Source organism: Caloenas nicobarica, unplaced genomic scaffold (genome assembly GCF_036013445.1).
Source record: "Caloenas nicobarica isolate bCalNic1 unplaced genomic scaffold, bCalNic1.hap1 Scaffold_85, whole genome shotgun sequence".
In the NCBI taxonomy this organism is placed as follows: Eukaryota; Metazoa; Chordata; class Aves; order Columbiformes; family Columbidae; genus Caloenas; species Caloenas nicobarica.
In genome coordinates, this window is record NW_027017718.1 from 179577 (window position 1) to 194434 (window position 14858).

The 14858-nt window shown below is 50.0% G+C and overlaps 1 protein-coding gene across 1 annotated transcript in view; it reads right to left on the minus strand.

Annotated features, from left to right (window-relative positions):
* LOC136002957 (elongin-B-like) overlaps nt 1–2052 on the minus strand; it is a 148082-nt gene extending 146030 nt beyond the window's left edge. Inside the window, 2 exon segments of the mRNA XM_065658193.1 lie at nt 1201–1344; nt 2041–2052. Coding sequence (XP_065514265.1) covers nt 1201–1344; nt 2041–2052 — 156 coding nt within the window.
* Between the last annotated feature and the right edge of the window lie 12806 nt (nt 2053–14858).

The window sequence follows — 14858 nt, forward strand, 5'->3', positions numbered from 1 at the left end:
TGGTGATGTATCCGGTTTCTATGGTCTCTATTGTCTCTATGGTCTCTATGGTGATGTATCCGATCTCTATGGTCTCTATGGTCTCTATGGTCCCTATGGGTCTCTGTGGTCTCTATGGTAATGTATACAGTCTCTATGGTCTCTATGGGTTTCTATGGTCTCTATGGGTTTCTATGGTCTCTATGGTCTCTATGGTCTCTATGGTGATGAATCCGATCTCTATGGTCTCTATGGTATCTATGGTCCCTATGGGTCTCTATGGTCTCTATGGTGATGTATCCGATCTCTATGGTCTCTATGGGTCTCTATAGTCTCTATGGTGATGTATCCGATCTCTATGGTCTCTATGGCCTCTATGGTCTCTATGGTCCCTATGGGTCTCTGTGGTCTCTATGGTGATGTATCCGGTTTCTATGGTCTCTATGGTCTCTATGGTCTCTATGGTGATGAATCCGATCTCTATGGTCTCTATGGTCTCTATGGTCCCTATGGGTCTCTATGATCTCTATGGTGATCTATCCGATCTCTATGGTCTCTATGGTCTCTATGGGTCTCTATGGTCTCTATGGTCTCTATGGTCTCTATGGTCCCTATGGGTCTCTATGGTCTCTATGGTGATGTATCCGATCTCTATGGTCTATATGGTCTCTATGGGTCTTTATGGTCTCTATGGTCTCTATGGTCTGTATGGTCTCTATGGTCCCTATGGGTCTCTATGGTCTCTATCTGTCTCTATGGTCTCTATGGTGATGTATTCGATCTCTATGGGTCTCTATGGTCTCTATGGACTGTATGGTCTCTATGGTCCCTATGGGTTTCTATGGTCTCTATTGTCTCTATGGGTCTCTATGGTCTCTATGTTCTCTATGGTCTCTATGGTCTCTATGGTGATGTATCCGGTCTCTATGGTCTCTATGGTCTCTCTGGTGTCTATGGGTCTCTATGGGTCTCTATGGTCTCTATGGTCTCTATGGTCTCTATTGTCCCTATGGGTCTCTATAGTCTCTATGGTGATGTATCCGGTCTCTATGGTCTCTATGGGTCTCTATGGTCTCTATGGTGTCTAGGGGTCTCTATGGTCTCTATGGTGATGTATCCGGTCTCTATGGTCTCTATGGTCTCTCTGGGTCAGTTGTGGGTCTCTCTGGGTCTGTATGTGTCTCTCTGTGTCTCCGCTGTACGTATGGCGTCCATAGGTACCTTGTATAGCCTCTGCTCGCTGGGGGGCCGGTGCAGGATCCCCTCCACCATGCGCTTGAGCTCCAGGACGGTGCTGGACTCCTTGGCAACCGTGAAGATGGTGGTTTTGTGGCGCCGGATCATCAGGAACACTTCCTGGGGGTCCTGGGGGGTCAGGGGTCACGGGGGGTCAGGGGTCACGGGGGTCACAGGGTCATGTGGGGGTCAGGGGGTCACGGGGGGTCAGGGGGTCACGGGGGGGGTCTGGGGTCATATTGTCGTCCGGGGTCATGTGGGGTCATAGGGGGATCACATGGGGGTCAGGGGTCACGGGGGGTCCTGGGGTCATGGGGGTCACGGGGTCATATGGGGGTCTGGGGTCATGTGTTCTGGGGTCACACGGGGTCATGGGGCGGGTCACATGGGGGTCAGGGGTCACATGGGGGGGTCTGGGGTCACATGGGGGTCAGGGGTCACATGTCAGGGGGGTCCTGGGGGCGTGGCCAAGGCGGGGGCATGGTTTCCCTTAAAAGGAAAAAAGGGGCGTGGCGAGGGGGTGCGTGGCGGGGCGGAGGAGGAGCCGCTTTTCCTGCGCAAATTGCAGGTTTCCCACGCAAACTCGGGGCTTCCCCCAACGCGGGGGGTTTCCCTGGGGTGGGAGAGGGTCCCCGGGTGGGATTTTGGGGGAAAAATCGGGGTTTTTTGGGTTTGTTTTTTTTTTTCCAGGCTCACCATGATGGCGCCGCTGCCTCCTTCCGGGTCCCCACGATCCCAGCAGCCCCTGCGGCGGCTGCAGCCAATGGGGTGGAGTCCACGCCCCCCCGCCCGCCCTCATGTTGGGGAGGTCAAAACCCCGCTCACTCTGGGCGCCATTTTGAGGAGGTCAACCCGCCCCCGCCGCCATCTTGGGGAGGTCAAAGTGGGTTTTGAGGCATTTTGGGGCATTTTGGGGCATTTTGGGGCATTTCGGGGTTTCTGGGGGATATCGGAGGGTCCTGGGGGTGGCGGATTTGGGGTTTTTGGGGTCCTGGGGGACCCATAAGTGGGGATTTGGGGGTTTGGGGGGGTGGGTGCCCCACAGGGGCCGTTTTTTGGGGCGATTTGGGGCAATTTGTGGGTCGGGGGGTGTTTGTGTGTTGGGGGAGGGGAAGCGACCCAGGCGTCCGGGCCCCATATCTGCCCCATAAGTGAACTCCAAACCACAAGGGACCCAGGCGTCCGGGCCCCACATATGGGGGTGATGTGGGGTGAGGGGACCCAGGCGTCTGGGCCCCACATCTGCCCCATAAGTGACTCCAAATCCAGGGGACCCAGGCGTCCGGGCCCCACATCTGCCAATAAGTGAACCCAAATCCAGGGGACTCGGGTGTCTGGGCCCCACACGCGGGGGTGACGTGGGGTGAGGGACCCAGGCGTCCGGGCCCCACCCCTGCCCCACGGCGCGTGGGGGAACCCGTTGGGTGAGTGGCCCCGCCTGGCCCCGCCCCACGGGCCCCATTTAAAGCGGCGTCGCCGTGGGGCGGGGGTTGGGGGGCTGGGCTGCCATGGGGACCCCCGACCCCCTCCTGTTGCTGCTGCTGTGGCTGGCTGCCCCACAGCACGCGACCCACGGCTGTGACACAGGTGTGTGGGGCCCAGACGCCTGGGTCCCTTGGTGGGGGGTAATGGGGGGGAGATGTGGGGCCCGGACGCCTGGGTCCCCTGGGGGGGTAATGGGGGGGAGATGTGGGGCCAGGACACCTGGGTCCCCCTGACCCCCTGGTGCCCCCTGCAGGTTCCCCGGGGCAGCTGACGAGGTCGAAGATCAGTGAGTGTGGGGGGACCCGGGGGGAGCCCCATGTCCCCATTGTCCCATTGTCCCATCAACCTCATTGTCCCATTATCCCCATTATCCCATTGTCCACATTATCCCCATTGTCCCCATTGTCCCCATTGTCCCCATTACCCCATTACCCCCATTATCCCATTGTCCCCATTACCCCATTATCCTCATTGTCCCCATTGTCCCATTGTCCCCATCACTCTATTATCCCATTGTCCCCATTATCCCCATTTTCCCATTATCCCCATTATCCCCATTATCCCATTATCCCATTGTCCCCATCACCCCATTATCCCATTGTCCCCATTGTCCCATTATCCCCCTTATCCCCATTATCCCATTGTCCCCATTACCCCCATTGTCCCCACCATCCCCACTGTTCCCATTATCTCCATTGTCCCATCACCCCGTTACCCCATTGTCCCCATTGTCCCCACTGTCCCCCCTGTCCCCAGGCTGCGGGCGTCCCCTGCTGGGCCTGTCGCGCAACGTGGGCGGCGAGGACGCGGGGGAGGGGCAGTGGCCCTGGCAGGGGTCCCTGCGGCGCCGCGGCCGCCACGTCTGCGGCGCCTCCCTGGTGGCGCCCGATTGGCTGCTCACGGCCGCCCACTGCTTCCAGACATGAGAACTGGGGGGACTGGGAGAACCGGGGGGACTGGGACCAGTGGTGGGGCTGGGGTGACATGTCAGACAGGAGATCATGGGGGTGGGACCAGTTGTGGGGCTGGAGGGAGGACTGGGACCAGTTGTGGGGCTGGGGGGACTGGGGGGAACTGGGGGGAACTGGGAGGACTGGGGGGAACTGGGGCCAGTAAAGGGGCTGGAACTGGGGGTGACCCTGTGACCCCATGACCCAAATGTCCCTCCAGTTACCGCGACCCCCGGTGACCCCTGGTGACCCCAATGTCCCCAATGTCCCCCATGTCCTCAAGGTCCCCATGACCCCCTGATGACCCCAACGTCCCCATGTCCCCCCAACGTCCCCAATGTCCCCACAGGGACTGCGACCCCCACTGACCCCTGGTTACCCCAATGTCCCCATGTCCCCATGTCCCCAATGTCCCCCATGCCCCCAACGTCCCCATGTCCCCAACATCCCCATGTCCCCCTGATGCCCCCAATGTCCCCCATGCCCCCAACATCGCCACATCCCCCATGTCCCCTCAACGTCCCTGCAGGGACCGTGACCCCCAGTGACCCCTGGTGACCCCAATGTTCCCCAAATGCCCCCAATGCCTCCAATGTCCCCAATGTCCCCCATGCCCCCAATGTCCCCATATCCCCCATGTCCCCCCAATGTCCCCGCAAGGACTGTGACCCCCAGTGACCCCTGGTGACCCCAATGTCCCCAATGTCCCCAACATCCCCATGTCCCCCCAACGTCCCCGCAGGGACCGTGACCCCGGCTCGTACTCGGTTCTCCTGGGGGCCCCGGAGCTGTCGGGCCCGGCCGGGGCGGGGGTGTCCGTCCCCCTGGGGCAGGTCCTGCCCTACCCGGCCTACGCGGGCGAGGCCACGAGCGGGGACATCGCGCTGGCCCAGCTGGCCCGGCCCGGCCCCTTCTCGGCCGCCGTCCTGCCCGTCTGCCTCCCCGCCCCCAGCCTGCGCTTCCCACCTGGGACCCCCTGCGTGGCCACCGGCTGGGGGGACATCGGAGAGGGAGGTGAGGGGACGTGGGGACAGTGGGGGCCATGGGGGCAATGGGGATATTGGGGGCGATGGGGGCAATGGGGGCAATGGGGGTAATGGGGATATTGGGGGCAATGGGGGCAATGGGGGCAATGGGGGCAATGGGGATATTGGGGGCGATGGGGGCAATGGGGGCAATGGGGATATTGGGGACAATGGGGTCAAGGTGGGCAATGGGGACATTGGGGATATTGGGGGCAATGGGGTCAAGGGGGACAATGGGGGCAATGGGGGCAATGGGGCAATGGGGACACTGGGGGCAATGGCAGCAATGGGGGCAATGGGGATATTTGGGATAATGGGGACAATGGGGATATTGGGGACAATGGGGTCAAGAGGGGCAATGGGAGCAATGGGGTTAATGGGGACATTGGGGGCAATGGGGGCAATGGGGGCAATGGGGGCAATGGGGACACTGGGGGCAATGGCAGCAATGGGGGCAATGGGGATATTTGGGATAATGGGGACAATAGGGATTTTGGGGACAATGGGGTCAAGGTGGGCAATGGGGACATTCGGGATATTGGGGGCAATGGGGTCAAGGGGGACAATGGGGGCAATGGGGGCAATGGGGACACTGGGGGCAATGGCAGCAATGGGGGCAATGGGGATATTTGGGATAATGGGGTCAAGGGGGACAATGGGGACATGTCTGCTGAGAGATCTCTGAAAATGCCGTTAACTCCTTTGGAGAGTGAGTACGCGCGATTTGCCCTCCCTCATCTGCTTGTTCGTGCTGCTGCATCATGTGTATGGGGGGTTGTGCTCCCACCACCTCCCTGCCGTTTAAGTCAGGATCAAATTCAGACTCACTATTGGAGTCTGAGGATTCACTCCAAATATTTCCATCCCATTCCTTGGGATTCCAAGAGCGTTTTGTAGTAAGAGCACAAACCTGAGAACAAAGAAACTCACTTTTTGCATATTTTTCCCTTTGTTCCTTAGCAATACACACTAGCAACCGCTCTACGTTATCTTGCAGCTCATAGCACCGCTCTGCTTGGACAGTAATTACTTCTTGTGCAATCACCTTTGCATCCCGTAAAATCCCAACCTGCTTTTCCAATCCTCTTACTTTACTCTGCAATGCAACAACTTCACGATCAAGAGCTCTAAGACCAGTAACGAATAACCATCCCAATCTCCCCGCTAATTTGCGAGAAGAAGTCGATGCCGCTCTCCATGGAAACCTTAGCATAGCTGTCTGAATTACCCGGGGGATAATCACCGCCCCATCATCAATCTGAGGCCATGCCTCCGGCGGAGCCAGTTCAGACAGGAGAGCAGCCACGGGGGCCCAGCGCTCCGTACCGAGCCATCCTGGAGTTTGGGGAGTCACCCTCGAGGCCTCCCCTGTCCCCGGTGTTTTTGCAAACCCCAGCATGGCTGCTTCTAGTGACTTCCGACTAACGCCAAATGTGTACACATACACAGGCGTATCGCAAGAAGAGCCAGAGGCCACAAAGGCATTGCAAAGAGCAAGTTGTATTTTAGTGACCTCTCTACTGGGGGATCTCCGAAGTCGCACCTAAGCTCCCAGGCAGAGGTGACACAAGCGGGGACGCAGGCGCTGGTAAGTTCAGCCCTACTGGAAGATCACTGTGCCTGCTGAGCTCGCCTGTATTTCAAGGTTTCAGGCAGGCACAGCCTCCCGCTCTTTCTCACAACAAAGCAAGAATCTCAGACATAGTGATAAGGTGCCTAGAGCTTCTCACAGGCCTATGTTATCTAACACAGACGTTCTACTCGTTAAGCGCACAAGGTCAGTAAAACAATTAGAGTGATGTATGTACTTTTTCTACAGACAGGTGCAAGTCACTTGAGTGTATTTAAACTTAACTAACCTCCTCGCCAAATCATCCGCTACATTCCCATACAGACACATAACGCAATGAATACAAGGGTTGCTTTGGTTTGATTTTACTTTATTTTATTTTGTGGTTTATTTATTAATTTACTTTATTTTATGTTAATTTTTTTGAGCTCTGGCAGTGGGCACCGGAGGCCGCTCCTTTGGATCCTGCGCGGGGCCTCGTGACTGCTGCGTTGCCGGGTGCTGGTATTGTGACATGGGGGTGAAGGAGCCACACATGTGCAGCCCCGCCTGCCCCCCCTGCGCCCAGCACCCTTTGGAGGAAGCCTTTGGGGTGCTGGCCCCGAATCAGTCCCTGTACCTACAAAATAGGGGAGTGAGCAACCTAAGAGTGTCCCTCTTTTGCAAAATTACAGTGCGGATTTTTTGCCAGGGGAGCCTTACTTCCAGTAGCCATACTGCCTGTGGTATCAGGTATGGAGCCCTCAGGCTTCACTCAGGGCTTGTCACGCAGAACTCCAGGCCTAACAGAACTCCTCTCCTCTCCTCTCCTCTCCTCTCCTCTCCTCTCCTCTCCTCTCCTCTCCTCTCCTCTCCTCTCCTCTCCTCTCCTCTTCTCTTTCCTCACAGTCAGTCAATTAAAAAAAAACACTGTTTGCCTGAAAGGACTGGGGGGTTTCAGTTCCAAAATCCATTTCAAGGACAAATAACACAATGAATACAAGTGTTGTTTTGCTTTGAATTTTTTATTTTGTTGTCCTTCCCTTTCCTTCCCTTTCCTTCCCTTTCCTTCCCTTTCCTTCCCTTTCCTTCCCTTTCCTTTCCTTTCCTTTCCCTGCCAGGCAAAGCAAGGCAGGGCAAGGCAAGGCAATGCAGGGAAGGGCAGCACATTACAAGGAAGGGCAAGGAAAGGCAGGAAAAGGCAATGCAGGACAAGGCAAGTCAGGGCAGGGCAAGGCAGGGCAGGGCAAAGCAAAGCAAGGCAAGGCAAGGCAAGGCAGGGCAGTGCAAGGTAAGGAAGGGCAAGGCAAGGCAGGGCAAGGAAAGGCGAGGTAAGGCAAGACAGGGCACGGTAGCTCAAGGCAGGGCAGGGTAAGGCTGGGTAGGGCAGGGCAAGGGAAGGCAGGGCAAGGCAGAACAGGGCAGGGCAGGGCTGAACAGGGCAAGGCAGGGCAAAGAAAGGCAAGGCAGGGCAAAGAAAGGCAAGGCAGGGCAAGGCAGGGTAAGGAAGGACAAGGCAAGCTACGGCAATGCAAGGCAGGTCAAAGCAGGGTAGGGCAAGGAACCCTTGCAAGGCAAGGTCAAACCAAGGTAGGGCAAGGCAAGGTAAGGAAGGGCAAGGCAAGGTACAGCAATGCAAGGCAGGTCAAAGCAAGGTAGGGCAAGGAAAGGCAGGGCAAGGCAAGGCAGGGTAAGGCAAGGCAGGGCAAGAGAAGGCAAGGCAGGTCAAGGCAAGGTACAAGAAGGCAAAGCAAGGCAAGGCAGGGTAAGGCAAGGCAAAGCAAGGCAGGGCAAGGCAGGACAAGTTAAGGCACGGCAAGGCAGGGGAGGGCAGGGCAAGGCACGCAAGGCGGGAAAAGGAAAGGCAGGGCGAGGCAGGGCAAGGCAAGGTAGGGCAAAGCAAGACAGGGCGAGGCAGGGCAAGGCAAGGCAAGGCAAGGCAGGCAAGGCAAGGCAGGGCAAGGCAGGGTGTGGAGGGATGGTAAGATAGTAGGGGTCATGTAAATCTAATACAGTTAGCAGAACAAGAGTTAGATAAGCAGCGAACTCAGCTCATGTGAACTGCAAGCAAGACACTGACTTGACAAAGTTATAAGAACCTTGACATTTAGTGTGTAACAAACAAAAGCCTTGCTGTTAGAAGTTCGTTGGGAAAAGCAGATGTAGTAACGAGAAGAATGCGGATCTAAGGGTGGAGCTGGCAGTTAAGTTGTAACCAATAATGAGCTTGCGCTTTGTAATATGCATAAGCCAATTACTGATTATACTGAATATCTGTTGCTAGACGAATTAGGTTAATGTAATCCCTAGATTTTAGCCAATCAGGTTATGATTAGTAGGCATAATTATTGGAACATGTATAAAAGTGAACTGCTCTGTAATAAAGTTGAAGTTTGCTGATACTTATATTAAGTGTTTGCGTCTTCCCTCGCTGTGACAAATGCGACAAATGGCGCCCGAACAGGGACAAAAAGGAAGCCCTGCAGCCACGGTATAGCACGGTCCAGCGAGTAGGGGAGAGTGGTCTCGAAGCAGCACGAGAAGGCAAAAGAGCTGGACTCCGTGCCCGGAACGACCTTAAAGAAGGGTTCTGCCGCTAAAGGCCGCCGACGTCTTGCAAGGGCTGCAACAGCGCGCTGAAGAAACAAGGTATGGATAGACAAGCGGCTTATGATTTATTTAAGTGCTTCTTACAGAAGCGTCAGCTTAAGGATATTGATTTAGACAAGGAGTTAGCAGGGTTGCTCACGTATGGAGTAGCCAAGGGTTGTTTTAAGGATCCTAATGAGGTTTTTGATGTAGAGGAGTGGTGTCGCTTTGGAGAAAAATTGTGGAATACAGCTATCAAGGAGGAAAAGGCAGCTAGGAAGTTGGGACGGCCCTGGCGGGTGGTAACAAATGCCTTAAAACAATATCATGCAGAGCAGAAGGCCACCCATGCCGCCTCGGCAGCCCTAGCTTCCCCATCGGCCACTAATGCAGCCACTGGAGAGGGTTCGGCTTTTGCCTCGTCATGCCCGTTGCCCCCTGCCACTAATGTTGTTTTCCTGCCGTCGGGTTCATATGCCAGTTCAATTCCTTCTGCGCCTCCTATGCTGTCTCCCGGTCAACCGAACGAGGAGCACTGGTCATCTCCCCCCGAAGGGGAGGGGAAGGCTCGTGCGCCTATAGACTCTAAAGACACTGATACGAGGGGAGGTGCAGAGCGGGTGGCGAACGAGCAGCAGAAGTTGTGGCAAGAGGTTTCTAATCAAGCCTGGATGTCAGGGGACAAAGAGGCGGCTGAGGCCCTGGCCATTGCCTTTCCAGTAATATATTCTCCCACTGCTGGTGGCCTGAACGCCACCATCACGGCCCTAGATTGGAAGCTGCTGTCGCAATTACGGGCCACAGTTAGTGACTCGGGTCTCCATGGTGAGCCCACCCGTCAAATGCTAAATTACATTTGGGGAGGTGTTTTAGAACATAAGAAAGCACTTGGAAATACGAGGAAGGAAGATCTTGTGAATTATTATAATCAGTGGTGGTTGCTGTGTAAGTTAGATGTATGGGAAAAGTGGCCGGAGAATAGAACCTTGAAGTATAACATTTTGTTGCAAGTAGTGTTGTTTTTAAGGCGAGAAGAGCAGGACAGGGGTAAAACTCTACAGAAGATCGTTAGATTGTTTTGGGCAGTTTTGCAACAGGCTGGGGAAGAATTGGCTGATGGCACACGAGTCATAGGGGGTTTACTCGGGTCTGCAAGATGCTTTCCTTATTAACCTGTTTTCTTTGTAGGTATCTGTTTAAGCATATTACAGTTTAATAAGTCTTTGCCTGTTGTATAATATAGCAAGTTCACAGAATCATGAGAATCTGTTGACTCAAAATATGCATTTTGTGATTATACAGAAGAAGGTGAGTAATTCAGTTTTTTACTGTGTGAATGTGATGATAAGATTTTGTGTGTAACAGTTGTTACTTTTCTTTCTACCATGCTAGTTTATTCCAACATCCAGACTTGCGCAACTCTGTGATAGGCTGTGTCTCATCTCGGTGTACTAAATTTGGCTCTTTTGTATGCACACCGGGTAAAGAATCCTGTTTTGGGATAACAGTTGTAGCACTTCAGATGAGACGCATATAAAAGCCTTGCCCAGTTCAGCTTGCTAGGGCAGCGGGGGGGGGGCAGGTGCCGCTTGGGCTCCAGCGCGCACTGACCTGTTTTGTCAGGGAGATCCAGCGACAATCTCCTCCTTGCTGAGCTGCAAGCAGTCCAAAGGTGCAATGCTAAAATTGAGATATTGTCTTGAATAAGTGTAACTGTGATCCATCTGCATATTTGAACTCAGTGTTTGGTTTTCATGTCTGAGCTCAGTATTTTAGTTTGTATATATATATATATATTTGGTACCAAAATAATTTTGTTTGCGGAGATAATTACAAAATGGGAACCGGTTCCGCTACTAAAATACAACCTTGATCCCCTTTAGGATGCATCCTTACTTATTAGAATAACTTTTTGGGAAATACTCTGATAAAAGAAAAATGTAGTTTGAATGTGGAATTCTGGGGTTTAGCGCTATATTGCAATTAACGTTGTTCTACAGAACTTTGGAAAAAAATGAGATGAAGTATAGTACTGTAAGTCAAAAAAAAAAAAAAAAGGCTTGTTAAACTTTGATTCGTATGAAATTTATGTGCTAGTTAGAAGTATAAGAAATAAAAAGTTGTATTTAAAAGTTGCTAAAATATGAACTGATTTAGATCTAAGAGAAATAAATTAATAAATTAATAGTTAATATGCTGTTTATTAACATCTTTAAGAAATTACAAAAAGTAAATAGGGCTAAAGAATGTAGCTACTGCTGAGCTAATTGGAATTGCATATAAAGTGTATTATGTTTGGAATTAAATGGGAATATTTAAAATAAATAAATAAATAAATAAGCAAAATATCCCGGGTCTGCGCTGTACAGCTTGAACATAAATTTAAAGCCTGTGTCAAGCTTCAAGATAAACTCAGCTCATTGTAACTGAGAAGTTTTGCCAAGGCCAGGCAGCTCCCACTTAGCACCAGCGATTGTGCCACTTGTGTGGCCTTGCTTGTATCTAAACTTCAGCGAGAAGATTCTAAAGCGACGAAAGGGGGGGTTCTCCCCACCCCGACACTGCAGCGGTGGTGTAATTCTGAATGAAGCAGTCTGAGGGTGAAATTTAAAGGCATCTCCAGCAGATCCGTAGTTCTAATGAAGCTGGGAAATTAAACCAAAACCTTTTTTATATAGACTTTTTCTGTGGTAACTAATTGTAAGAAACTTCTTATTAAATTCACTGTGATAGTTTTTGAAATTGTGGAAAAAGAAGGCCATTTTTTGAAACCAATGGAATGCCAAATTTGGAACAAAGTTTTAACAGATGAATTCTCGTATTTGCCAGAAAGTCCTATACCTTTCTTGGGTCAAGATTTGTTAAGTAAATTGTAAACTCAATTCATGTTTTCTGAGAATTCCATTCAGTTGCATGTCCCATAAGAAGATGTTTGGATGGTGCAGATCTGCTTGCTGCAAGTGAGAAATCTCCAAGGAAATTTTAGATGCTGTATTTCCACTAGTACCCGCAGCCGAAGTATCGGTAAAGCCAACACTACACTGATAATACTTAAATAGGACTTCAGTCTGGTAAGGAAAAACAATATCCAATAAATATGAAAGCCAAAATGGAGTTAGAGATTTTGATGAACAAATTTATGACAACCTTACAAGCTAACTGCATTCGACTGGACTTGCATATTTGTCTACTTATAGTTACAACACAAAACCAACCTGTGGCTATTGTGGGACAGTATGTTGACAATGCTAACAGACTGATATACTGATTGTTACTGATCAAAAAATGCAGGGAATTAATTTAAGTCTTAATGAGTCATGATCCTTTTGTCATATATGTACCCTTTGTGAAATCTAATTTTGATCTTTTTTTTATTATTTGCAATCTATGTCCTTTTAAATTACATTAGGTGATTTTCTTAATAGCATAGCTTTTGGCATGCCTGGATGTAAATTGATGTAGAATCTGCATGTCTCTGATGTCAAGCTACAGGACATACTTGTATTTGGTCTCATCCTACACGCTTGCACAGTTTTTGTAGATAGTTTAAGAAAGTCTCACAAAGCTGTAGTAGTCTGATGTGAAGATAACAATTAGCATCATTCTGTTAAAATTATTGAAGGTTCAACCCAATTAATAGAACTTAATGCAGCCTTACATGCCTTAGAGCTTTTTAAGGAGGAACCTCTAAATTTGATTTGTGATTCTGAGTAAGTAGTCGGGACCATCCCCTTCACCTTTTTTGAAAAAATCTCGCAACAGTAGCTCTTTGAATTGTTTGTATCATTGCAAACTGCATTACAGCATTGCAGACACCCACTATCTGTTACTCATATATGCTCCCGTACGACTTTACCAGATCCCATAACAGAAGGAAGTTGCGGACTCATACTGTAGCTACAGTCCGTTTCCAGTCTGCCAGGGCTTCACATATTTTCTTCCATTAGAATACTGCTACTTTAAAATAAATGTTTTATCCGACACTCGGACGAATAAAAGACATAGTTTGCTCTTGGCTAAAATGTCAAGGCCTAATTACAAATTTACGCTCCCTTGGAGTTAACCCTCACAGGCTCATAGCTAATGCCATTTAGCAGACTGATGTTACATATGTCTCATCCTTTGGTCGTTTGAAATATGTACACATTTCTATAGATACTTTTTCAGGTATGCTTTGTGCATCTGCTTGTACTAGTGAGAAAAACATGGATGTCTAGTGCCACTGGACCCACTGTTTTGCTATGCTGGGTGTGCCATAACAAATTAAAACTGGCAACGGTCCTGGCTAAACTGCTAGATCCGCGTAATATTTTTTATAGCAATGGGATGTTTCGCATGTCACAGGTATTCCACAATCTGCCACTGAATAAGCTATTATTGAACAAGTGCATTCCACACTGAAACAAACGTTATTAATACAAAAAGGGGGAAGGGGATACGTGTGTGTTCTTATTCCAACAGGACCAAACTGACTTCCTGTGAAATACGTTAAACCTCACTATGAGCTGGAAAACCAGTGCAAGAACCCAATGCCAGAGATGCAATGTCTGTCCCTGCAGCAGACGGCAACGAAGAAACAGAAGAGACCAAGGCAAGAGGCCAATGATGTTACCTTGGGGCAGCTAAAGAAGTTACAACAAAATGCAAGTACTGTTATGACAGCAGCAGGCCCCTCACTCCAGTTAACACTTTCTTAGCCTATTCGGGTATTATCTCTTGCAACAGTGCAGTAACAATGACATGCATTGGGTAGATGGTGCATGGATACCACCAGAAGGTCAATTGCTGGAAAACAAGGATTGGATTAAACTTAATCAAATGCAGCAGTATTTTGTTGAGATCCCTCCTGTATGTATTTATAAGAAATTTAATTGACAATTGTTTGTCAGGGAAGTTTCACCTGTTTTATCAGTGATGAGGAATGGAGGAGTGGTTCAGAGTAATTTAGATTTTGTTTCCATTCTGGGTCTTAATATGCAAGGTATCTAAAATAACCACAGAAGATGTTTCGAATTTGTACTGGACCCCCTGTAAATTAGAGGCACTATCATATGAGAATGATACAGTTTTAAATTATTTGGATTAGGAATGAACTGGTGAAAAAACTTTCAGTGCATTTGTTTTCCTTAATTGTTGTAATTTGTATTATTCTATTTCATTGTAAGTTGCTTTGTAATGATAATTTATAACAGGAAAATGGCACATAGGGTATGATGATCCACGATGGACATTTAAACTCACCAACAGAATGCCCCCTTTTGACTTTGGAGGCAAGAGGTGACTGCACCACCACTCCAAAGTAGCCTGTCAGATCATGACTGTGGTCGCAAGGTGGATTGTGTGGCAGTTGCACATTCCCCTAAGATTTAGAGCCTTCAATGGGGCCGTTGATGGTTCTTTATTACCTGTCCCCAGGTACACACTTAGAGTGGTACCCAGGTGTCATCAGTCACATCCTCCCTGGTCTCGGGGCAGGGTGACTTCACCTCTACCAGCTGGTGGGACAGAAGGGGTGGGACCCTCGGTCAATTGACAGGGTCCTCAACAAGACGTGCCCAGAGCTATGTTGTAATGCCCACAGCCACATCTGACTAGACTAGAAAACGGAGTTCCCGCCGAAGATGCCCCTTGAGTGATCTTCTCGGAGCTGCGGGTCTGTGAACTAGAGTCCTTGCCTTGAATGAGCCCTTGCCTAATTTAGGCAGGTAATTGTTTATTGTGAGTACCCTGAAGTGAGAGGCCTCTAGTTTTGTTTCTTGTGAGTGACTACATGCACGTTGTGGATCCTCATTATTCTTATGTTATTGTATTCAAATAATCTCCTTAACTGATATCTGAACCTGTATTTTATGTTATCAGAGTGCTAAATATATGTAATACCATTGAAACGGAATTATAATGCTTATGAGCAAAATCAAGTAAAACAACACTTCCAAAAGAACGGTCTCAGATAATGTACAAGGCCTGATTTAGGATTTAGCCAGTGCCCTGAAAAACAAGTGCATAATTTAAGAATTAGCACTGTAAGATATAATGGTTAACATT